We start from the raw sequence: 25,973 nt of genomic DNA, 5'->3' as shown, positions 1-25,973 counted from the left end.
TAGACTGTGAGAGCCCAGAATGTCCTCAGTGTTGGGATGAGCAGGGCCCCATTAAGTATTTGTTAAGTAGATGCCAGGAGGTGACTCGATGGGTAGAGGAACTTTCTAGAAGGCCAGAGGACCTGAAATGGATCACCATACCCACATAGTGAGAGAAGAGTTTTGACTGGTGGAAGTTGTTTTCCACATGTGTGCCATGGCATTCACACAAACATGTAAACACATACACAATAAAGAAATACATCAGAAAAAATAAAAAGTGTTTCTCAAGTCAATAAGGAACTATGAAGTTTATCTGAGCAAGAGCTGGTTAAAAGAGGAAACAGATTATAGAGGAGGTGTGAACAGGGGATGGGACTTAAAACGTGTCAGAGTTGCTATGTTTGAATAAAACAGCCACAACCTGTGCACAGGGTCCTAGTAGATCCTAACATCACTGTAATAGTCACAGCTCTCAGATCTCTCCATTGGTGGCATCTTCAGTATTTACCTATTCAGAGAAGCACTGCACCCCAGCTTCTCCTATTACAGCATTCTGTTCCCCATCTACACAGCACTGACCTCTGACCAGTGAGTACAAGGACAGCTATCATGGTTTGAATTTATTTAAGTTTGCATACAGGATTCTTAGTAGTGCAGAAGGACTTGAGATGCCATGATATCCCTTTCTAGGAGGCCAAAGAGCAGGAACAAAGATTGCTTTGCTGCTGGCTAGTCTGCACCTCCTGGACAAGAAGAACTTTGCCCCACCCTGCTGGGTTTCCACCTACTTTATTTTAGGTCCAAATTCCTGCTTACACAAGTCCCACATCTATTCTTTCCTGTCCAGGACACACAGCTATCCTGCAGCAACACAGACTCGGCACACAGACTCAGACTAGGAGCCGACCATGACACTGGAAAGACTTCCTGGCTGGCTGAATGCTGTGACCTGTGGGCTCCTGCTTCTCTTCCTACCCGTGCAAGGTGAGACTCCTTAAATTACCAGTGAGGACCAGGGTCAGAGCTGCCCAGTTATGCAGATTCAGCAGCTTATCTTTCGGGAGGAAAGGAACTAACAAGGGAGGAGCTGGTAAAGACCGGAAATAAAAGAATGGGAATTGTGGACTTCCTAATGCCCCCACCAAAGCCTACACAGTGATCCCTGCAGCACATAGACAGCTAGAGTTGCCTAAAGACCCCATACCCAAAGTCACTCCAGTGTAAGGAGTCTGAGCAACACTGGACTTGCAGAGTAGGAAAATAAAGTAAAAAAGGACACTTACTACATTTGTGTGAGACTGCAGCTGCTACAGAACTCTGCATAATAATGAAAATAATGCATTCCTGCTACCAGTGGCTCTGAGTAGTCTCCTTGCTGGTCAGCGATATGAACAGCCACCACTCAAAAGAAACATGAGCAATATTCCTGGAAATGAGGGGAATAAAGAAACTCCTACCCCCCACATCTCACACTTGAACCCAGACATCCTGGGTCCCCTTTCTGAAGTACCCTAGTGAAAATGAGGTGGAAAACAACAGTGTGGTGGCAGCTGCCTGGACAGAACTAACCCTGATGGCATCTCTCCACTCACAGGCCAGGACTCAGCCAGCCCCATCAGGAACACACACACAGGCCAGGTTAGAGGAAGCCTGGTCCATGTGAAGGGCACCACAACTGGTATCCATACTTTCCTGGGAATTCCCTTTGCCAAGCCACCTGTAGGACCTCTGCGATTTGCACCTCCTGAGGCCCCTGAGCCATGGAGTGGTGTGAGAGATGGGACCTCCTATCCAGCCATGTAAGTTCTGGGACCCAGAGGACTTCAGCCCTGAGGTGAGAATGTGCTCTGAGCTCTGGGCCAGAATGAGGTGCTTCCTTCATCCCAACCCCATAGAAGTTCTCTGTCTGTGATGTGTAGTCTGCCATGTATTTTCAGATACATGACTAAGGTTTCTAGTAGATCAACTTTGCCAGTGTCCTGGGTCAGAGTTCAGTTCCTATAGGGAGTTAGCTCTCAGTTTGGCAGTGAGAAACAGATAAAAACCGTTCCCAGATTCAGATTGTGCCAAGTGATCTCTGCCACCATGCAAGAAGTCTATCTATGGACAAGGGTCAATATAAGCACATTAACCAGCAAAAGCCCAGGGTCTAGTGACATTCTGTAAGTCACTCAGCAGGACATCAGTGATGTGTCCTTGGCAACTCCATCCTCTACACTCACTGAGACAATCCACAGAGACGAGTGCCATGATTAAAAGAAATGTGTAAAAGCTTCTTGGATATTACATGGGAAGTTGAGCTACCCTAAGTTTCTGGACATAGGATGAAGACCATCCCGATACACTTTGGGACATTGTTGTCCACTGATTTCATTAATACCTGTGTAGACATAGCACCACATTATCCAGGTATCTTCATTTCTTGTTGCTGTGGTAAATTCAGTTTAAGGCAGGAACCGTTTATTATGGGTCACAGTTCCTTCCATAATACTATCCATTACGAGGGGAAACATAAGGGACTGCATCACATCACATCTTTAACTGGGATCAGAGATCAAAGAATGCATGCATACCTGCTAATGGTCAGTTGGCCTTCTCTGCTTAGACAGTTCAGAAGCCCCTTCTAGGGAATGGTGCCACTCATGGTTGGAAATATTCCCACCTCTATTAACAGAATCAAGAAAATCCCCATAGGCTATGCTGATCTAGACAATCCTTCATTGAGACGATATCCCTGAGTGATTCTATGTTGTTTCGAGAAGAAAATCAAAACTAACCATCTCAATAGGAATTAAAGAGTACAAAGAGAAGTGATTGTCAGTGCATGCAGGAAGTCATTCTCATTGAGCCCCCAAGACTTCTCTAGATCCCAGATCAGAAAGAACAAAATATATTCCCTCATCCAAGTACTGGCCTTTCTGGAAATTTGGTTCCATCCCAGATTTCATTGAGCCTGCAGCCTTTACCTTGGTAGGAAAGGGCTTTAGAGAGGAATCATGCTTCAGCAGGACATCCTGGAGAAAAGTGGCTGAAAGTGGATGAGAGAAAATCTGTACTAAAACACGGTCTTGACAACCAAAAGTCTCTTGTAGTAACTGTCTGCCATTGTCACCAGGTGTCTACAAAATGATATGATGAATGCAGAGGGTTTGAAGATGCTGAAACTCATCATGCCTCCCATTTCTATGTCTGAGGACTGCTTGTATCTCAACATCTATACACCAACCCATGCCCATGAAGGCTCTAACCTGCCTGTAAGAGTTGGGTCAACTGGGTGTGGGTGGAGATTTCTTTCTCAGGAAGATTATAAAGCATAAGGCTAACTGAGTTCCACTGCAGTATAGGCCCAAATGAGAAGCCTTTCCTAACATGTCCACAAAAGTCTTCTCAGTCAGGGTGGGCAGTTAAACCCTGGATATGGAACACTGAGCACTGGAGGTCTGAGAGGTCAGGGGTTCTGTTTCCTAGACTAACACAGGACTTTCTCAACAAACTTGATCCCTAGAGACCTAATCAGGTGTCTGAGGGATTAACATTGAGAAAATTCAAATTTCCAGCTTTGGGATATTGGTTGTGCCAATGATATTTGCTGACTCTTTGGATTCATAATCAGGAAAACTCTTATGGAGACAACTTTTCCACACTTTTGAGGAGTTTGAGAGTGATAGCGACATTACGCTGGACTTAAATCCATTAATCCAAGCTGAGATTTTTGATAAAAAAACAATGGGACTTGGAAATATGCTGATGAGACTGTGTTCATCATCTGTGGCCTGGGTCTAAGATGCTGAGGAGTCCTGGTGTGTTTAGCTGCACAGATAGGAAGCAGTCCATAATCTGGGAGGCAGTCCCACCTGAGCTTGTACCCGAAAGAAGCCTCCTGACATCTCTCTTGTCTTTTCCAGGTGATGGTGTGGATCCATGGTGGTGCTCTGGTAGTAGGCATGGCTTCCATGTATGATGGATCCACTCTGGCAGCCACTGAGGATGTGGTGGTGGTCACTATCCAGTACCGTCTGGGTGTCTTGGGCTTCTTCAGGTGAGACGAGGGCTAGACAGTAGCAGCCAAGAAGAACCTAGACAGCCCTTTGATCCATGTCCCTTCCACTTCTCAGCACTGGAGACCAGCATGCTAGAGGCAACTGGGGCTACTTGGACCAAGTGGCTGCCTTACGATGGGTCCAGCAGAATATCGCCCACTTTGGAGGCAACCCTGGCCAAGTCACCATTTTTGGCGAGTCTGCAGGTGGAACAAGTGTGTCTTCACATGTTGTGTCCCCCATGTCCCAAGGACTCTTCCATCGTGCCATCATGGAAAGTGGAGTAGCCGTGTTGCCTGGTCTCATCTCTAGCTCCTCTGAGGAGGTTTACACAGTGAGTGCACTCTAACCCTCCAGCTCTGACCTACTGTCTTAACACTCACTCTCTAGTAATCTGCTACTGTGTACAGTAGAGAAAATGAGGACCACGGGAACTAACTTTTCTTCAACACTTTCTTAAAGACTCAAGGTTTAGAACCCTCACCCCACCCCATCCCACCCCAGCCCACAGTGCTTTATACAAGGTGCATATGTTTTATGTTCAGCAAAGCTGTACCTAGCAGCTTCCATCATTGGTAAATCAAGTATTATGGGTTTGGGAGATGGTACAAGAGACAAGAGAGCTTGCTGTGTGAGAGTGAGTATCTGAGTTCAATTCCCCAGAACACATATTTGTCCAGGTGTCATTTTTCTTGTCTTTAATCCAGGTTTTCCTATGGTGAGATTGGAGGCATGGACAAAATAATCCCTAGAAGGATACAGATCAGCTAGACTGGTATAGGCTGCAGCTGAACAAGAGAGTATTTTTCAAATTGGGTGGAAAGTGGGAGGGGGAGAAGGAAGGAGAGGGAAGAGAGAGCTGTCACCGCTGAGCAACAGGTAAATGGAAACAATTTTGTTCTTACTCCAGTCCACATACATTACACAGCATGGTAGAAAATTTAGAGCCAATGGTACCCTCCTGGAACTAGAAAAACTTGTCTGCCTGGACAACAAGGCATCCAGGCACCCTCATGCTCTTCCCTTTACAGATGGTGGTCCATCTATCTGATTGTGCAGCTGTGAACACAGAAACTCTAGTACGCTGTCTACGAGGCAAAGATGAAGCGGAGATTCTGGCTATTAACAAGGTTTGAAGAATTGTTTTGCTGGGAAGATGGCAGATAGCAAGGTGTGTTACAGGTAGTCCCCATTCCTATGAACAAATTGCCTAATCTCCATGGTTTAGTATCCTTTTAGTCCTGGGGGCAAAATCAATACCAACATAGGCTATTCTAAGTGTAAGCTCTCTACAGGGGTGAGGTATGAGAGGTATGGTGAAGAATAACCATGCTGAGATGAATTAGGAAGTAGAGAAGGGGTGGACATCAGCATATGTATTTCATTTATCTTCAGCATTGAATTTTAATGCCTCTCAGGTCTTCAAGGTCATCCCTGCTGTGGTAGATGGGGAGTTCTTTCCCAGGCACCCTGAGGAGCTGTTGGCCTCTGCTGATTTTCACCCTGTCCCCAGCATCATTGGTGTCAACAATAATGAATATGGCTGGCTTCTCCCTATGGTGAGACTCAGTTGTAACCTTCTGGGAGCCTGGGGACTCATTGGTAGGCAATGGGAACTCAGAGATTCCTTGATCCATATCCTTGTCATGGCACACTTACAACCATTCTCCATACCCTAGATCATGGGCTCTGCTCAGAAAATGAAGGAAATAACCAGAAAGACCCTGCCTGCTGTTCTGAAGAGCACAGCAGCACAGATGGTGAGAATCATGAGACACTACCACAACTCCAAGGACCCCTGTCTACCCTTCACAAGGAGCATCCCCAGGAATGTGTGTGTGTGTGTGTGTGTGTGTGTGTGTGTGTGTGTGTGTGTGTGTGCGTGTGTGCGTGTGCGTGTGCATGTGCATGTGCATGTGCGTGTGTGTGTGTGTGTGTGGAGCTGTCCATTTTTGGTCACTCCAAGCTTTCCCCACCCTGAGGCTATTGCCTACACATCCTAGTGCCTATGTCACCCCATTCTTCTTGATCCCCTTGGTGTAGAAGCTGCCTCCTGAATGTGGTGACCTGATAATGAAAGAGTACATGGGGGACACTGAAGATGCCCAGACCCTCCAAATACAGTTCACAGAGATGATGGGGGACTTCACGTTCGTGATCCCTGCACTCCAAGTAGCACATTTTCAGCGTGAGTACATCTATGACAAGGTCGAGGGATGAAGCTCAGAGCTGTGGGTTCCAGGTGAGCTCTGTAGTGTCCAGGCTTGACCTGGATCTGAATCAGATCTCTGGTTCCAGACAACTGAGTCTTTTTAATTAATTAATTCTCTCATATATTATATCTGAACCGCAGTTTCCCCTTCTTTCTCTCCTCCTTCTGCTCCTCTCCCTTCCCCATCCATTCCTTCTCTGTTTCTCTTCAGAAAAGGGCAGGCCTCTCAGAGATGTCAACCAAATATAGCATACAAATTGCAGTAAGATTAGGCACCCACACACACACATCAAGGGTGAATGAAGCAAATCAGTAGGAGGAAGAGGGTCCCAAAATCAGGCAACAAAGTCAGAGACAGTCCCCACTGCCTCTGTTAGGAGTTTTACAAAAACACAAAGCTACACATATAAAAAAGGACCTAGCCGGGCGGTGGTGGCGCACGCCTTTAATCCCAGCACTCGGGAGGCAGAGCCAGGCGGATCTCTGTGAGTTCGAGGCCAGCCTGGGCTACCAAGTGAGTTCCAGGAAAAGGCGCAAAGCTACACAAGAGAAACCCTGTCTCGAAAAACCAAAAAAAAAAAAAAAAAAAGGACCTAGGTTAGACCCATTCAGGCTCACTGAATATTGGTTCACAATTTAGAGTCTTGTTTCTAGAAAATCCTTATGCTGAGTGTGAGAGAGTTTCATCTTATCCAGGTACAGATGAGAAAATAGCTAAGTGATACTCTGTGTCTTGACCAAACTACTCACCTGTGGAGGGCAGAGTCATTATTTAACAGGGGGCTTTCCCACAGCTGATGTTCCATGCTGGAGCTCCACACTCAACTGTTATGATTCCAGATAACTTGAGACCAAGTTCTGTTGTCACCAAATGTGTGTCAAAACAGTTCTAGGCAAAGTGCTGGCATGTCACCACATGTCCTTACATCCAGGTTCCCATGCTCCTGTCTACTTCTATGAGTTCCAACATCCACCCAGCTTCTTCAAGGATATCAGGCCACCATATGTGAAGGCTGACCATGGTGATGAGATTCTCTTTGTCCTTGGGTCCTTCTTCTGGGGAGTGAAATGTGAGTCTTCCTTATTTTCCTTGAGCTGAATAAGGTCCCAGATGGCTCGCAGAGGGACTCCTGAGCTCTCAGTCCATTTGAAGACACCTGTATGTGTACACATGTGTGTGTGTGTGTGTGTGTGTGTGTGTGTGTGTGTGTGTGTGTGTGTGTGTGGTGTAGAATCTGGACCCTTCACAGTCTAGCCTGTAATGGAGGATATGGCAGTACATTGGGGCAAGAATTCAATTAGAGGCTTGCATGGATCTGGGACACTGTATATGGTGAAGAAGGGAGGTAGCAAAGTCAATAGTTTGGGATCAGACAACAGCTGGGATTGTGAGTCTGAAGCATGAGTTGGCAGATGCATGATGTGGCATTTGTCTTTCTACTGACTCCAGTTGACCTCACTGAGGAGGAGGAGCTACTGAACAGGAGGATGATGAAGTACTGGGCCAACTTTGCAAGACATGGGTGAGAACACAACTCTCTTTCAACCTTCCAGGTTTGGGTTCCTATCTAAGACTCCCTTTTGGATGGTGGCCTTCTTATCATGCATGGACATTTCATCACATGATAAAGTCTTCTCTACCCCATAACACATTTATACAGATACTTTGTAGTTATCAGTTACTGGTCACCTCACAGTGACCTGGCTCCTAAGTGCTATGGTACTGTTCTTTAGATCTTGCCTCTCAGAGGGAAACACAAAACAGGTCAGGTTCCCTTCCCCCACATGGAGCAGAAACTAGTGGGTGACACTTGCATCCCTATATCAGGACACTCATCCCATCAGCCCCCTTAACCACCAGTCTAATCTTTCCACTTCCCTGACCCAAATCAGGGGGTCAGACTTTGGATCAGAGTGACCTCACCCTTCCCCACTGGCTGGCATATCCACAGGAACCCCAACAGTGAGGGTCTACCCTACTGGCCCATGTTGGACCATGATGAGCAGTACCTGCAGCTGGACATCAAGCCTGCTGTGGGCCGAGCCCTGAAGGCCAGAAGACTGCAGTTCTGGACCAAGACTCTGCCCCAGAAGATCCAGGAGCTAAATCAATCTCAGAACACGCACAAAGAGCTCTAGTGCCCGTGTGAAGAGGCATGTGTGCTTCATGGAGGGTGGGTTCTGTCTGAGGTTTGTAAATCCTTTGGTCCTAACATTCACATAACCATTCCTAACATATGCAGTTACCCATTTTACCAATTTGTATGATAAGCCCTCTCTCTACATGTTACTCCTTCACAAAATACTACCAATCTTCTGTTAGATCCACTCAATAAAAGTTCTTAGGACTATGTAGAATATGGATGTGTGAGTCCCAAAGTCCCATAGTCTTCACAAGTTCAGGTTGCTGTTCCAAATAGGTTACTGGCTGCCCTACACTTATGATACATATCTGTGGCCCCAGCTACTCAGAAACTGAGACAGAAATAGTGCAGGAACCTAGGAGTTCCATACTGCCTTGGACAACATAGCAAAATCCATATCTCAAAAACAGGAACAACAGCTGGGTAATTTGTAAATAGCAGAAATGTATGAAAATTTTTGTGGGCCAAGAAATAAAGGACCAACAAATGAATTTGAGCCACACAGGCTGTCAGAGCTCAGCTCCTAGACCCCTCTGACATCAGCTACTGAGCACACCAAACACTGTACACAGATTATCCCTATAGACGAAATCTAATCTATTTCCTGCCCAAATTGCAATTGTCCACTTGTGTGAGAAGCTGGCCTTGGTATGTTTGTAGACATTTAATGCTGGTCCAGGAGAAAGGTAGTTGACTCACAGGCTCAGATGGACCCAGTTTTGCAGAATAGAGGCTGACCTTGTGGGAGGGAAGGCACCAGGGAGGGAGGAGTTCGTAAAGATGCTAGATAAGAAGGAGGGAATTGTGTGTCTCCCAGTGCTCCCACCAAAGCCCACACAGTGACCTCTGCAGCACACAGAGAACTAGAAATGTCCGTACCAAAAAAGTCACTCTAGTGTAAGGAGGTCTGAGCAGAACTGGACCTGCAGATTAGGGGAAAGAGAGCAAAGGGAACATTTTCTTCCTCTGTGTGTGACTGTAGTTGCTACAGAACTCTGGATAACAATGAAAATAATGCATTCCTTCTTCCAAGTATCTCTGAGCAATCTCCTTATTTGCCAAAGACATGTACAGCCACCACTCAAAAGGAACATGAGCAATGTTCCTAGCCATGATGGGGATAAAGAAACTCCTACCCCCACATCTCACACTTGAACTCAGACACCCTGGATTCCTTTCCTCAAGTACCCTAGTAAAAATGAGGTGGAAAACAACAGTGTGGTGGCAGCTGCCTGGACAGAACTAACCCTGATGGCATCTCTCCACTCATAGGCCAGGACTCAGCCAGTCCCATTAGGAACATACACAAGGCAGGTTAGAGGAAACCTCATCCATGTGAAGGGCACCACAGCTGGTGTCCACACATTCCTGGGAATTCCCTTTGCCAAGCCACCTGTAGGACCTCTGCACTTTGCACCCTCTGAGGCCCCTGAATCATGCATTGGTGTGAGAGATGGGACCTCCTACCCAGCCATGTAAGTTCTGGGGCTCAAAGGACTTACAGGTCTTGAGGTGAGAATGTGCTCTGAGCTCTGGGCCAGAATGAGGTGCTTCCTCCACCCCAACCCCATAGAAGTTTTCTGTCTGTGATGTGTACTCTGCCATGCATTTTCAGATACATGACTAAGGCTTCTAGTAGAACAACTTTGCTAGTCTCCTGGGTCAGAGGTCAATTCCTATATGAGTTATCTCTTGGTTTTATAGTGAGAAGATATACGCCACTCCAAGACTTGGACTGTGCCAAGTGATCTTTACCAGCATGAGAGAGGTCTATGGACAAGGATTAGTGTAGACATAGAGCAAGGAAGAACCCAGACTCAAGTGTCATATACTGAAAGTCTCCCAAGAGGGCCACAGTGATGTGTCCTTGGCATCTCCATCCGCTACAGTCACTGAGACAATAAAGCCAAGTGCCATTCTTCCAGCTGCAAGAATATATTGTAGAGATTCAGCTATATATTAAAGCTATACCTAGAAATTTCAAGGCATTTTTCTAGAGGAAGCCATTTATCAAGAAATATTTAAGCCGGGTAGTGGTGGCGCAAGCCTATAATCCCAGCACTCGGGAGGCAAACCCAGGCGGATCTCTGTGAGTTCGAGGCCAGCATGGTCTACAGAGTGAGCTCCAGGAAAAGCACAAAGCTACACAGAGAAACCCTGTCTCAAAAAAGCAAACCAAAAAAAAAAAAGAAATATTTGGTGTTATTCAGTTGTAGCTGGAAAGTTTTCTCTCCGTGTCCCACCAAATCCCAGCAGTCCGACAGTCCACTTATAAAATAAACACACAGACTCTTATATTATTTAAACTGTTTGGCCTAATGGCTCAGGCTTCTAGCTATCTAGTTCTTACATCTTAAATTAATCCATTTCTATAAATCTATACCTTGCCACGTAGCTCGTAGCTTACCGGCATCTTCACATGCTGCTTGTCACGGCAGAAGCTGGCAGTGTCTCCCTCCTCAGCCTTCCACTTCCCAGAATTCTCTCAATTCTCCTCTCTGTTAGTCCCGCCCATACTTCCTGCCTGGCCACTGGCCAATCAGTGTTTTATTTATTGACTAATCAGAGCAACATACAGACCATCCCACAGATTTCAGTTTTTAATGTTTCAGCTGTGAAGAAACTTCTTGCAGAAATGGTTTATTACATGTCAGTTTCAGAACATTCCTTCATAGGAAGCAACTCACAGTGGCAGAGCTTAAGGAATTTGGTAACATCATATCTATAATTTAGAGTAAAAACTGCTTGGCTGCCTGCTGATGCTCAGCTCACTTTCTCTACTCACACAGTGCAGAAGCCCCTTCCTAGGGAATGGTGTCACCAATCATGGGAAAATCTTCCCTCCTCAATGTTATCAAGATACTCTCCTCAGACCTATGTACTCTAGACAACTCCTCACTGAGACTCTCTTCTCAAGTGATTCAATGTTATGTCAAGTCAACAATCAAATTAGCATTAAGTACTACAGGGAGAAGTGGATACGTCACTACATGCAGCCCATCACATTCATAGACAACCTAAGAAATCCCAACTTCATGAAGTGTTCCATCCAAACCCCACACAACTGGAGGCCTCACTGGAAGTATGTGTCCTTCACAGCTTCCACAGAGCCTGTGGCCTTTACCTTGGGAGGAACTGATTTCAGACAGGGATCATGTAGTAGAGAACATCATGAGGAGCAGGCCTTAAGGGTGACGGGAAGGAAATCCAGACTAAGGGTCTGGTTTTGATCACTGAACATCTTTTTGGATCACCATCTGCCATTGTCATCAGGTGTCTGCAAAATGATGATAGGATGAATACAGAGGGTCTGAAAAAGATGAAGTTAATCACAACTTCCATCTCTATGTCTGCAGACCACCTGCATCTCAGTGTCTACACACCAGCTCATGCCCATGAGAACTCTAACCTGCCTGTGAATATCAGGTAATGGTCAGTCCTGGATCAGGAGAGGATTTCTTTCTCAGGAGGATTAGAAAGCACAAAGTCAACCTGAGCTCTACTGCTGTGGGATGTTCTGTATGGCAAATATGTTGCTAATTAGTCAATAAATAAAACACTGATTGGCCGTTGGCTAGGCAGGAAGTGTAGGCGGGGCAAGGAGGAGAATAAAGCTGGGAAGTGGAAGGCTGAGTCAGAGAGACACTGCCAGCTGCCACGATGAGAAACAGCATGTGAAGATACCGGTAAGCCACGAGTCACGTGGCAAGGTATAGATTAATAGAAATGGGTTAATTTAAGCTGTAAGAACAGTTAGTAAGAAGCCTGCCACGGCCATACAGTTTGTAAGCAAAATAAGCCTCTGTGTTTACTTGGTTGGGTTTGAAAGGCTGTGGGACTGGCAGGTGAGAGAGATTTGTCCTGACTGTGGGCCAGGCAGGAAAACTCTACCTACAAATGGCGCCCAACGTGGCGGCAAGAGTTTCCACCTAAAACCTGAGAAAAGATTCTAAAACGGAGCTAAAAACAGCTTCCTAATCGTCTCTCTCAAATGAGCGGCAGCTGCCAGTTTGAGCTACTGGTGGGTTCCTAGCATGTGCGCTCGACCTGCAGTATGGCGGGAATGAGTCCTCTGCAAGTGGCACATTAAGCTGCATGGTGGATTTAGCCTTTGCAGGTACAAAACAAAGAGGTTTCTGGGCTATACGCTGCTTGGATAAAAGCATAGACCCACAATAGCTCCCAGAGCTGGCGGTAAACCACTGCCATGTTGGGAAGCTGAGGTGGGCGGAGCCAGCAGCCACAGCTGCTGCAGTTTAAGGCAATAGATTCACAATAAGACAGATTCAGATGTAATAGTTTACAATGTGTGTAAAAGATATGTAGGCTTGAAAGAGACAAAAAAGATGATATATAGAGTTATAGAAACATAGTTTTAAAAAATAAAGTCTTTAAAGAGACAGTAAAGGTAGTATAAAAAATAAGCCACGTAAAAATTGATATTACACAGAGAATCTGCATTGTGTTGTCTTTGGGACTTTTAACTGCAGAAAAACATTTGATTGTAAAAGCTGTTGAGTTATGACAATATGTATATTTTAAAGGTACCTTGACTTCAAAATTTGGATATAAGGATATGTTACTTTGGAAAGGAGACTCTGCTTTTGTTTCCACAGAAAGCCAGAGGCTATGGATTTGTTCCAGATTAAGACACATCAGGTTTGACCAGCCAAGACCCCCTGAAAGGTCTCCGATGACACCATGGCCCAGATGATCCAACATCCAGAATGGTTTGAAGGCATCTGGCTCAGACGATACAGCCTCATGGACTATTCCATAATCCTAAAATTTTCTTTGTTTCCCCATAAGATACAGCGCCCCCCTCCAGCAGGAAGTAGTAAGAGAAGCTACGCCCAAATTCCCAAATTATATGTAATTTTACTTTGTTAAGGTTAAAACCTTCCTTTTTGAAAAAAAAAAGGGGAAGTGCTGTGGGATGTTCTGTATGGCAAATATGTTGCTAATTAGTCAATAAATAAAACACTGATTGGCCGTTGGCTAGGCAGGAAGTGTAGGCGGGGCAAGGAGGAGAATAAAGCTGGGAAGTGGAAGGCTGAGTCAGAGAGACACTGCCAGCTGCCACGATGAGAAACAGCATGTGAAGATACCGGTAAGCCACGAGTCACGTGGCAAGGTATAGATTAATAGAAATGGGTTAATTTAAGCTGTAAGAACAGTTAGTAAGAAGCCTGCCACGGCCATACAGTTTGTAAGCAAAATAAGCCTCTGTGTTTACTTGGTTGGGTTTGAAAGGCTGTGGGACTGGCAGGTGAGAGAGATTTGTCCTGACTGTGGGCCAGGCAGGAAAACTCTACCTACACTCTACTGCAGTGTAGTGAGCAAGTTAGCATTTTTGAGTATGTCCAAGAGGGCCTTCTCAGCCATGGTACTGTCTCACCAGGCAGCTAAACCCTGGGTATAAGACACTGAGGAATGGAGCTCTGAGGAGTCAGAGATAGTAGCCCAGGCATTAACTCTGGACTCTCAACAAACTTGATCCCCAGAGACCCAGTCAGGTGTCTGAGGAATGAATATTGAGAAAAGCCAAATTACTAGCTTGGGGATATTGGTTGTGCCACTGATATTTGCTGACCCTTTGGATTCATAATCAGGAAAACTTATGGAGACACCTTTTCCACTTTTGAGGAGTCTGGGAGTGATAGTGACATTACTCTGGACTTGAATTCATTAATCCAAGCTGAGACTTCTGGTGTGACAGTGGGACCTGGAAATATGATGATGAGACTGCGTTCCTCACCTGTGGCCTGGGTCTAAGAGGCTGAGGAGTCCTGGTGTGTTTAACTGCAGAGATAGGAAACAGTCCATAATCTGGGAGGCAGTCCCACCTGAGCTTGTACCCAATAGAAGCCTCCTGGCATCTCTCTTGACTTCTCCAGGTGATGGTGTGGATCCATGGTGGTGCTCTGGTAGTAGGCACAGCTTCCATTTTATGGTGGATCCATGCTGTCAGCCACTGAGGATGTGTTGGTGGTCACTATCCAGTACCATCTGGGTGTCCTGGGCTTCTTCAGGTGAGACAAGGGCTAGGCAGTAGCATCTGAGAAGAACCTAGACAGTCCTTTGATCCACATCCCTTCTACGTCTCAGCACTGGAAACCACCATGCCAGGGGCAACTGGGGCTACCTGGACCAAGTGGCTGCCCTGCGCTGGGTCCAGCAGAACATCGCCCACTTTGGAGGCAACCCTGACCAGGTCACCATCTTTGGCGAGTCAGCAGGTGGTGCAAGTGTGTCTTCACATGTTGTGTCCCCCATGTCCAAAGGACTCTTCCACAGAGCCATCATGGAGAGTGGAGTAGCCGTGTTGCCTGATCTCATCTCCAGCTCCTCTGAGGTGGTTTATCAAGTGAGTGCCCCCAACTACTTCAGCCCTGTATCTACTGCCATGGCACTATCCTCTGGCACTATGGGGAATATAAGGATCTAGGAAAAGGACTTTTCTTCTTTTATTTATGAAAGGCTCAAGGGTTAGAATCCACACCTCTGCTTTCTACAGGCTGAGTGTGTTATGTGGACAGCAAAGCTGTCCTTAGAAGCTTCAATCACTGGCAAAAACAAGTATGTGTGGATTCGGGAGACAGTTCAATAGGTAAAAGAGCTTGCTGTGCCTGTGTGAGGATCAGAGTTCCAATCCCAGAACCCACATGAGCCTGGATGTGGTAGTGCTTGTCTGTAATCTGAGTGTCCCTTTGGTGAGATGGAAGGGAGTAACAGGGGAATCCCTGCAAGGACACACACCAGCTAGGCTTGTGTGTGCAACAGTGGATTAAGGAACATTTCTCAAACCAAGTGATAGAAGGTGAGGCCCAACATGTAAGGTGGTCCTCTGACCATCACGCATAAACTTTATTGTGGGTAAACCTGCACTCAGTTAGGAACACACAGAGAATCACAGAGGCACACAGTCATGTGCACATGAACACACACATAGAAGAGGATGAAAAATGAAGTATGCGTAAAGTTACCTCTGAGCTTCAGGAAAATGGGAAAAGTTTCATACTTACTTCAGTCCATACATATCACAAACTATGCTGTGGTTATTAAAGAGTAAGGTATCTAGTTGGGTCTCGATAACTTCTCTCTGTCTGGAATAATCAGGTAGACCCTACCTTATCTCTTTGCAGACAGTGGTAAATCTATCTGGTTGTGAGACTGTGGACTCAGAGATCCTGGTGCATTGCTTAGGAGGTAAGAGTGAAAGCAGAGATTCAGGCTATCACTAAGGTTGGTGGAATTGTGTGACTAGGAAGATGGGAGACAACAGGGTGTGTGGCAGGAAAGCCTCGCTACTCTGGACAAATTACCCTTTCTTCGTGGCTTGTCATCCTTTTAGCCCTTGGCTCAAAATGAACATATACATAAGCTAATCTAAGTGTAGGGTCTCTTCAGGGGGAAGGTAGGGGAGGTCTGGTGGGGCTGACCATCCTGATACAAATTATGAAATGGAGAAATGATAGAGAACACTCAACAACTATCAGAGTAACTGGGTTATTGACCTTAAAAACTGTCTTTGAATGCCCCGCAGGTCTTCACTGCTGTGAATAGAGAGTTCTTACCCAAGCATCTTCAGGAGCTGTTGGCCTCTGCTAATTTTCACCCTGTCCCCAGCATCCTTGGTATCAATAAAGATGAATGACTGAATTCTCCCTATGGTAGGCTCAGTTCTAATCTCCTTTGTGCCTGGGGACTCATAGTGGACAGTTGCAACTTCAGAGACCAGTTGATCCATATCCACTCCATGCCACACTTAAAACTCTTCTCCCCACCCCAGATCTCTGGCCCTTCTCAGACAATAAAGGGGATAAGCAGAGAGACCCTGACAGCAATTCTTAAAAGCACAGCAGAACAGATGGTATCCTTCACAGATAAAGAAGACTGACATTTATCTTGTTTAGACAGCATTCCTTAAAAAAAGGGGGGGGGTTGTGTGTATTTTTGGTTTGGGTTGCCCAGAACTTTCCTCCATATCCTAATTCATCTGCATTTTCCCTTATCCTGGGGCTGTTGCCTACCTATCCTAGTGCCTGCCTAACCTCATTCTTCCCAACCCCTTGGTGTAGATGCTGCCTCCTGAGTATCGTAACCTATTAATGGAAGAGTACATGAGGGACTCCGGGGACCCACATACCCTCCAAATACAGTTCATGGGGGTGATGGGGGACTTCATGTTCATGACCCCTGCACTCCAAGTAGCACATTTTCAGCATGAGTATACCTGGAATGGGGCCAAGAAGGGAAGCTCAGAGCTGTCGGACCTAGGTGAGTCCTGTAGTGTCCAGGCCTGACCCATATCTGGATCAGGTCTCTGGTTCCAGACAATTGAGGGTCTTTATCTAGGAAATACTTATATTGAGTGTAGGAGAGTGGTGTCTTATCTGAGTACAGGTAAGGAAACAGCTAAGTGATATTCTGTGACTTGCACAAACTACATCCCCGGTGGGCAGAGTTGTTTAAGAGGGGATATCCTACAGCCAATGCTCCATGCTGGAGCTCCACACTCAACTGTTGTATGTGGTAATATTTTTTGTTTGTACTCTAACAAAAATGTTTGCTTGGAGATCAGAGTGTGGAGCTAGCCACTAGATAGATACAGAGGCCAGGCAGTGGTGGCACACACCTTTAAACCCAGCACTTGGGAGGAGGAAGCAGGAAGATCAGGAGTTCAAAGCCACCCTGGACTACATGAGATTGATCAGGTTTAAAAGAGAAAAAAATGTCCTCCAGGGCAAGGACTCCCCTGGGGATTCAGCTCAGCCTGGTAGATTCAGTTGAGGCAGGTCCAGTCCCCTCCTCCCTTCACCTAGGCTGAGCAAAGTGTCCCTGCATAGGCCCCAGGCTCCAAAAAGTCAGCTCATGCACTGAGGAGAGGTCCCAGTCCCACTGCCTGGAGGCCTCCCAAACAGTTCAAGCTAATCAACTGTCTCACTTATCCAGAGGGCCTGATCCAGTTGGGGGATCCTCAGCTATTGGTTCATAGTTCATGTGTTTCCACTAGTTTGGCTATTTGTCCCTCTGCTTTTTCCAATCATGGTCTCAACAATTCTCACTCATACAATCCCTCCTCTTTCTCGTCGATTGGACTCCTGGAGCTCCACCTGGGGCCTGGCCGTGGATCTCTGCATCTGCTTCCATCAGTCACTGGATGAGAGTTCTACCAGGACAGTTAGGGTGTTAGGCCATCCAATCACCAGGGTAGGTCAGTTTGGGCTTTCTCTTGACCATTCCAGTAGTCTATTATGGAGGTATCTTTGTGGATTTCTGGGGACCTCTCTAGCACTTTGCTTCTTCCTATTCCCATGGGGTCATTTATCATGGTCTCTCTTTCCTTGTTCTCCCTCTCTGTTCTTGATCCAGCTGGGATCTCCCGCTCCTCTAAGCTCTCTTTCCCCAGACCCTTGCCCTTCATTAAACCCCCCTCATGTTCAGTTTGCTCATGTAGATCTCATCCATTTCTCTGTTGTTGGGTGATCACTGTATCTTTCTTAGGGTCCTCTTTACTAGGTAGCCTCTGTGGAGTTGTGAGTAGCAGTCTAATCATCCTTTGTTTTACATCTAGTATCCACCTATGAGTGAGTACATACCATGTTTGTCTTTCTGACTCTGGGTTACCTCACTCAGGATGATTTTTTTTCTAGATCCATCCATTTGCCTGCAAACCTCATGATGTCATTGTTTTTCTCTGCTGAGTAGTACTCCATTGTGTATATTACCACATTTTATTTATCCATTCTTCAGTTGAAGGGCATCTAGGTTGTTTCCAGGTTCTGGCTATTACAAATAATGCTGCTATGAACATAGCTGAGCATGTGTCCTTGTGGTATGATTGAGCATTCCTTGGGAATATGCCCAAGAGTGGTATAGCTGAGTCTTGGGGGAGATTGATTTCCAATTTTCTAAGAAAGCGCCATATTGATTTCCAAAGTGGCTGTATAAGCTTGCATTCCCACCAACAGTGGAGAAGAGATCTCCTTGCTCCACATCCTCTCCAGCATAAGCTGTCTTCAGTGTTTTTGATCTTAGACATTCTGACAGGTGTAAGGTGGTATCTCAGAGTCGTTTTGATTTGCATTTCCCTGGTGATTAGGGATGGGAGTCTTTGCCCTGGAGGAGATGGGAATGGGGGGTGGGTAGGGGGCTGGAGAAGGGAGGAAATGAGGAATCCTTTTAATTAAATTAATTTATAATTTAAATTAAATTATAAAATAAATTTAAAAAGAAAAATAAATAAAAATAAAAGAGAAAAAATGTTTATATTCTGATCCTGCCCTTTGGAGCCTCTCTGTATCCTGAAGTAAAAGTCTCTTTTTAAGGAAAAACTCTGCCCATTTCTCTCTCTCTCTCTCTCTCTCTCTCTCTCTCTCTCTCTCTCTCTCCTCTTCTGCTTTCCTCCCATGAGGTGTGCACCCCTTGTCCTTCTCTCTCTCTATTTCACTCCCCTCTTTCTTTCCCCCCACCAAATAAAGCTCTTTACTGAGCGCTATCTACATGGCATCTCTGTTTCTCACCTACCGTAGATCACCTTGGCTCTACCCGCCAGGACCTCCTGCATACAATATCATAGCATTGACGCCCAGCATTGCCAGGCAATCCCACTGCTTTCTCCTGCCTACAGCACTCTGAGGAGCTTTGGGAACCTGCACCACCCACCATTTTTCCAGCCAGAGGACTGTGGGAAACTCTTCACCCCATCAGATCAGTGAGATTCTTCCCTTCCCTTTTGGTCATTTTCCCATAACTGAGGATTTGATCATGGTGCTGGTACCACTTCTCTTTCAGACTCTAAGCCCCTCAGGCCTATGTCCTCCATGGTCCATAGCTATTGTGATGACAGTCCTTTGGTTTTCTTGAGCAGTTTATTCTTGCTGACTCTCTGAGATTCTGGAGGTCAGTCTCCTTTCACTTACTATCTGTCAGACTCATAGCCCTCAGCACCCACCCTTATGTGACAGCATATGGAAGCAGCCTGTACCCTGAATTCCATGGCCCATAGCCTCTGTGATGATGGTCCTTTGGTTATACCTCATTGTGAAAAAATGTGCTACCCTCTTCCAGCTCCTTCCTCGTCACTATCCCCCAATGCTCCTCCAGCCTCTGCTAAGCAATTACATCATCACCTGTCACCTGGTTCCGTCAAGCAGCATTACACCCCTTGTTCCTAATTCCTATCCTTGTCTGTAATTCTATCTCTTAAATCTTTTCACTCCACTACATAACCCTGTTCCTGAGCCCCACCCCACTGGCTCCTGAGCAAGAGAGGTGGCAGACTAGTCACAGAAATATCTGGTCACTTGACTATTTCTGCTACTGCTGCCACCATCACCATTCAGGCCAGGCCCCTCCCGCCTCCCCCTCCAGCTGCCAAGGCTCCCCCAGCCCCTCCCTCTTCTGGTGGCCCTCAGACTAGCTGCAGAGGTGTCTGTTCACTTGACTGTATAGATGCCACCAACGCTGCTCAAGCTGTTGAGTTGGAAAATCAAAGTAAACACTCAGACAGGTACCTGGAAGCCAGAACTGAAGCAGTGGCCAGGGAGCAACACTTACCTATGGCTTCCTCAGTTTGCTATCTTATACATCCCAGAACACCTGCCCATGGGTAGCACTGCTCACAGTAGGATGGGCCATCCTGCATCAGTCATTTATCAGGAAAATGCCTAGGCTCACATATGGACAAATCTGATAGAGGCTTTTTCTCAGTTGAAGTTCTTTTTTCCAGATGACCCAGGCTTATGTCAATTTGACAAAAAAAAAATCTAAGCAGGACACATAGATTGAGGAAAGGGGCCCAGCTGGTAAAAGTACTTGCTGTCCAAGTTGAGGTCCCAAGTTCAAACCCCCAGAGGCCACAAAAGGCTAGAAATGGTAATATGTGTCAGTAAACCCGGTGCTCCTATGGACAGATGGGAAGTAGAGACAGTAGAATCCCTGGAAGCTCGTAGTCCAGCTAAGTCAGTGTAAACAAATGAAAACAAGGGTTAAGGTGACAACCTGAGGGTGTTCTGTGACCTTCACAGGCAAAATATGACACATCATACCCATTGTCACACATGAACACCACACACAAAAACAAAACAAATATGTAGGCATAACAGTCCCTTTCCAAGCTGTCACCTCTGAGAAACAGAAAATGTGAACAATTCCACTTAAGTCTTTCACACACAACAATGTGTGGTATTTAGGGGCAATGACATCTATCTGGAATCAAGGAAAATCTGCTCCCTGATGGAACAGATGACCCAACCATTGCCTGTTCAATTTACAGACTGTAGCCAACATATCTGGATGTGAGCCCAAGAACTCAGAGGCTCTGGTACACTGCCTACCAGATAAGGGTGAAGTAGAAGTTCTGGCTATCAACCAGATTGAGAGAATTGTGTGGCTTGGAGGACCTGGTCACCAGGATGTGGGATTACCAGTACTTACTTCTTTAACCAATTAACTGATCTCCATAGTTTGGTGCCCCTTTTAGTATTATGTGAAAAAAAAGAACAAAATAGGCTAATTTTTTTTAATTTTTAATTTTTATTTTGCAATACAATTCAGTTCTACATATCAGCCACGGATTCCCTTGTTCTCCCCACTCCGGCCCCCCTCATCTTCTCCCCAGCCCACCCCCCATTCCCACCTCCTCCAGGGCAAAGCCTCCCCCGTGGACTGAGATCAACCTGGTAGACTCAGTCCAGGTAGGTCCAGTCCCCTCCTCCCAGGCCGAGCCAAGCGACCCTGCATAGGCCCCAGGTTTCAAACAGCCAACTCATGCAATGAGCACAGGACCTGGTCCCACTGCCTGAATGAAAATAGGCTAATTTTAATGTCCAGTTTCTTCTGGAGTGAGCATCGCATCCTGAGATGAGATAGGAAATGGGGAAATAGTGTGAATATTCAGTGGGCATCAGAATATTTATGTGATTGATCTTCAGCACTTTTCCATACGTCTTCAAGATGATTCCTGATGTGATGGATAGAAAGTTCCTACCTAGACACCCTCAGGAACTGTTGGTCTCTGTTCATTTTTACCATGTCCCCAGCATCAATGGTATGGACAGTGATGAGTTTGGCTGGGGAGTCCCCATGGTGAGACCAAGTTCTGAGCCCCTGGAAACTTAAGCTCAAAGTTTGAGTAGTGGAAACTCAGAGATACTTGGATCTAGGTCCAGTCCATCCTATACTTAAGACTCTCCTCTACCTTTCAGTTCACGGGTTTGATCATGCCATAAAGAACATAACCAGAGATACCCTGCCAGATGTTCTGAAGAGTACTGCAACACAGATGATGAGAGACCTTGACTCCCGTCCTGACAGAGAGGGTTCCCATATATTCTCAGATACCATGTATGGAAATAAAGGCTAGTGTATATGCATGTTTCTGTGCAGGCTCACCAAAAGTTTGTACCCTTTCACCTATACCCAGGCCACATTCCTTACTAGGAGGCTGCTGCCTACCTATCCAAGAGCCTGCCTAACATCACTCTTCCTGATTCCTCCTGGTGTAGATGCTGCCTCCTGAATGTAGTGATGTGCTAATGGAAGAGTACATAGGGGACATTGAGGACCCCCAGACCCTCCAAGCACAGTTCAGAGAGATGATGGAGGACTTCAATATGGTGATATTTTATTTGTATTAAAATGTTATTTGTATGTTAATAAATAAAGTTGCCCGGGGGTCAGAGCTATTAGCAAGCCATAGGAAACCAGGGCAGTGGTAGTGTACGCTTGTAATTCCAGCACTTGGTAGGCAGAGCTGGGTAAGTCTCTGTGTGTTCAGGGATACAGCCATTACTGGATACACATGCTTTTAATCTTAATACCAATCATGGAAAACCTGGAGGCCTATACAGACAGGCTGTGAGGAGGCGGTCATGTGGTTGGGTTTACAACCAATGAGAAGGCAGGACAGGAACTCTATATAAAGACTTTAACACAGGGGTAGCTCTGGTTCGGAGAGGTAGGACCACCGCAGGAGGAAGGGTAAGGTTTTAGCTCTTAGCTCTGACCTCTTGGCTTTCTTCTTTGCATTGGTTCTGTGTTTCTTATTTAATAAGAAGGTTGGATACATCTACATTTGGCGTCCAATGTGGTGGCAAGAGTTTCCACCTAAAACCTGAGAAAAGATTCTAAAATGGAGCTAAACACAGCTTCCTAATTGTCTCTCTCAAATGAGCGGCAGCTGCCAGTTTGAGCTACTGGTGGGTTCCTGGAGTGTGCGCTCAACCTGCAGTATGGCGGGAATAAGACCTCTGCAAGTGGCACATTAAGCTGCATGGTGGATTTAGACTTTGCTAGTACAAAACAAAAAAAGAGGTTTCTGGGCTACACGCTGCTTGGCTAAAAGCATAGACCCACGATAGCTCCCAGAGCTGGTGGTAAACCACCGCCATGTTGGGAAGCTGAGGTGGGCGGAGCCAGCAGCCACAGCTGCTGCAGTTTAAGGCAATCGATTCACAATAAGACAGATTCAGATGTAATAGTTTACAATGTGTGTAAAAGATACATAGGCTTGAAAGAGACAAAAAAGGTGATATATAGAGTTATAGAAACAAATACATAGTTTTAAAAAAATAAAGTCTTTAAAGAGACAGTAAAATTAATATAGAAAATAAGCCACGTAAAGATGAATATTACACAGAGAATCTGGATTGTGTTGTCTTTGGGATTTTTAACTGCAGAAAAACATTTGATTGTAAAAGCTGTTGAGTTATGCCGAAATGTATATTTTAAAGGTACCTTGACTTCAAAATTTGGATATAAGGATATGTTGCTTTGGAAAAGAGTCTCTGCTTTTGTTCCCACAGAAAGCCAGAGGCTATGGATTTGTTCCACATTAAGATACATCAGGTTTGACCAGCCAAGACCCCCTGAAAGGTCTCCGATGACACCATGGCCCAGATGACCCAACATCCGGAATAGTTTCAAGGCAACTGGCTCAGACGATACACCCTCATGGACTATTCCATAATCCTAAAATTTTCTTTATGTCCCCATAAGATACAGCGCCCCCCCTCCAGCAGGAAGTAGTAAGAGAAGCTACGCCCAAATTCCCAAATTACATGTAATTTTACTTTGTTAAGGTTAAAACCTTCCTTTTTGAAAAAAAATGGGGGAAGTGCTGTGGGATGTTCTCTATGGCAAATGTGTTGCTGATTAGTCAATAAATAAAATACTGATTGGCCATTGGCTAGGCAGGAAGTGTAGGCGGGACAAGGAGGAGAATAAAGCTGGGAAGTGGAAGGCTGAGTCAGAGAGACACTGCCAGCCGCCATCAGGACAAGGAAGATGTAAAGTACCGGTAAGCCACAAGCCACGTGGCAAGGTATAGATTAATAGAAATGGATTAATTTAAGCTGTTAGAACAGTTAGCAAGAAGCCTGCCACGGCCATACACTTTGTAACCAATATAAGTCTCTGTGTTTACTTGGTTGGGTCTGAGTGGCTGTGGGACTGGCAGGTGAGAGAGATTTATCCTGACTGTGGGCCAGGCAGGAAAACTTTAGCAACACTTCATGTTTGTGATCCCTGCACTCCAAGTAGTACTTTTTCAGCATGAGTACATCTTTAATAAGACTAAGGACAGAGGGAGCTCAGGGCTGTGGGTCTCTGATGAGCTTTGTAGGATCAGGCTTGACCCATTTCTTCACCAGGTCTCTGATACCAGGCACCTGTCTTCAGTAAATCCTTATGTCTAGTATAAAAGAGTGATGTCTAATCCAGATCCAGAGGAGAAAATATGTTATTTCCTCTCAGTGTCTTGTCAAAACTACTCATCTGGGAATGCCAGGGTCACAAAAGGTTTCCTATTTCACAAAAGGTTTCCCAGAGCCAATGCTCAAACCTGGAGCTCACCACTCAACTGTGATTCTAGATAACTTTAGAGCAAGGTTTCTTGTCACCAAAGAGTATGTGGAAATGCTCCATGTGAGAAATCATCATGTCAACATGTGTCCTCACTCCCAGACTCCTATGCTCCTGTCTACTTCTGTGAGTTCCAGCACCACTAAAGCTTCATCAAGCATGTCAGGCTCAGGCCCATGTGAGGGCTGACCATGATGATCACCTTCCCTTGTCTTTGGCTCCCACCTTTGAGGCATGAAAGGTGAGCCTTCCCTGTTTTCCTTGAACTGAATGTAGCTCCAGATGAGTTCCTGTGTGACTGCAGAGCTCTCAGTCCAGTTAAGATGGCTGAGGCTCTGGGAGAGAACAGGATCAGGTGTTCACTATTTCTGAGCTTAAAAAAAAAAAGAAAAAAGAAAAACCAAAATACCTGCAGGAGGAGGTGAGTGTCTGGGCTCCCAGGTAAATAGCTCTGCTAACTAGGCCCTAGCCCCCAGGGGCACATTCCATGCTTCTCCTCCACTCACCAAAGCCCCAGTGACCTGACACCAGCCTCCCCCCACTGCCAATCATCCCCACACTGCATCAGCAACCACCGGGGCCCCACCTACACATGGAAGAGGAGCTATCACAGGAACTACATGCACCTGGAAGAGGACTTCAGTGTCTGGGCTCCCGGCTAGACAGCCCTGCTCTCTAGGCCCTAGCCTCCAGGGGCACATCTTGTGTCTCATCCCCACAAATCAAAGCCCCAGAGACCTGACAGAAGCCTTCCAACATCCCCAACCATCCCCTGCAGCATCAGGAGTCACCAGAGCCACAGACCCCACCTGCACCTGAAGGAAGAAGGACCCCCTAAGGCACAGGCCCCACCTGCACCAATTGGAGGAAGAGATGAGTAGACTGCAGTGTAAGAATACATTCAACAACATAAAGAGCAATATGGCACCACCATAAACCAGTGGTTCTATAACAGCAAGACCTGAACAACCCAATGTAGAAGAAGCAGAAGAAAATGACCTTAAAAACAACTTTATGAATATGATAGAGGCCCTTAAAGAGGAAATGAAAAATTCCCTTAAAGTAGAGGAAAAAGCAAACAAAAAATTGGGGTGAGGGATCAATAAATCCCTTAAAGAAAGCCAAGAAGGTCAAGAAAAAATAATCAAAGAGGTGAAGGAAACACCTTCAAGACTTGAAAATTGAAATAGATGTGATAAAGAAAACACAAACTGAGGGAATTCTGGAAATGTAAAATCTGGGTAAATGATCAGGAACTATAGACAAAAGCATAACCAACAGAATACAAGAGATGGAAGTGCTGTGGGATGTTTTTCTATATGCTGTGAATATATGCTGTTCCCATTGGATAGTAAATAAAGTTGTTTTGGCCTATGGCAAGAAAGCTTACAGCCAGATGGGAAATCTAAGTGGAGGGGCAGAGAGAAGAAGGACAAAGAGACTCGAGCCACTGCCAAAGGAGCAGCAAGATGCCAGCAGACTGGTAATGCCACAGCCACATGGCAACTTATAGAATAAGAATAATAGAAGTGGGTTAAATTATAAGATAGCTAGCAAGAAGTCTGCCATAGTCCATACAATTGATAATTAATATAAGCCTCTAAGTGATTATGTTATAAGCAGCTGCAGGGCCTCAGGGCTGGGTGGGACACAGGAAAATTTTCCGTTACATGGAAGAAAGAATCTCAGACATTTAAGATATGATAGAGGAAATAGATTCATTGGTCA

The 25,973-nt window shown here is 45.7% G+C and overlaps 1 protein-coding gene and 1 pseudogene across 3 annotated transcripts; both read left to right on the top strand.

The window, feature by feature from the left end:
* The first annotated feature begins 890 nt into the window (after positions 1-890).
* LOC128103463 (pyrethroid hydrolase Ces2e-like) lies at positions 891-8,373 on the top strand. Of its 3 annotated transcripts, XM_052727879.1 has the most exons (12): positions 891-966; positions 1,577-1,781; positions 3,098-3,236; positions 3,888-4,021; positions 4,098-4,356; positions 5,054-5,152; positions 5,441-5,581; positions 5,702-5,782; positions 6,066-6,210; positions 7,167-7,304; positions 7,685-7,757; positions 8,187-8,373. In XM_052727879.1, exons 1-12 carry the CDS (start codon positions 891-893, stop codon positions 8,371-8,373), a joined length of 1,677 nt encoding a protein of 558 aa, XP_052583839.1. The 3 variants fall into 3 exon arrangements, with proteins under 3 accessions (XP_052583839.1, XP_052583840.1, XP_052583841.1); XM_052727880.1 differs by lacking the exon at positions 5,054-5,152; XM_052727881.1 differs by lacking the exons at positions 3,888-4,021; positions 4,098-4,356.
* Positions 8,374-9,158: 785 nt separating this feature from the next.
* LOC128104569 (acylcarnitine hydrolase-like) lies at positions 9,159-24,483 on the top strand (annotated as a pseudogene).
* The last annotated feature ends 1,490 nt before the right edge of the window (positions 24,484-25,973 follow it).

The sequence above is a fragment of the Peromyscus californicus genome, unplaced genomic scaffold (genome assembly GCF_007827085.1).
Source record: "Peromyscus californicus insignis strain IS unplaced genomic scaffold, ASM782708v3 Scaffold_8__1_contigs__length_139910024, whole genome shotgun sequence".
Lineage (NCBI taxonomy): Eukaryota > Metazoa > Chordata > Mammalia > Rodentia > Cricetidae > Peromyscus > Peromyscus californicus.
Note: the sequence above shows the minus strand (reverse complement) of the source record. Positions and strands in the feature narration are given on the sequence as shown.

Excerpts from the sequence above, each read along its gene's own strand:
- LOC128103463 (XM_052727879.1), top strand. The coding sequence starts at position 891 with ATGACACTGGAAAGACTTCCTGGCTGGCTGAATGCTGTGACCTGTGGG. Across the intron at positions 3,237-3,887 it reads ATGAAGGCTCTAACCTGCCT|GTGATGGTGTGGATCCATGG; the intron begins GTAAGAGTTGGG and ends TGTCTTTTCCAG. Across the intron at positions 5,153-5,440 it reads AGATTCTGGCTATTAACAAG|GTCTTCAAGGTCATCCCTGC; the intron begins GTTTGAAGAATT and ends AATGCCTCTCAG.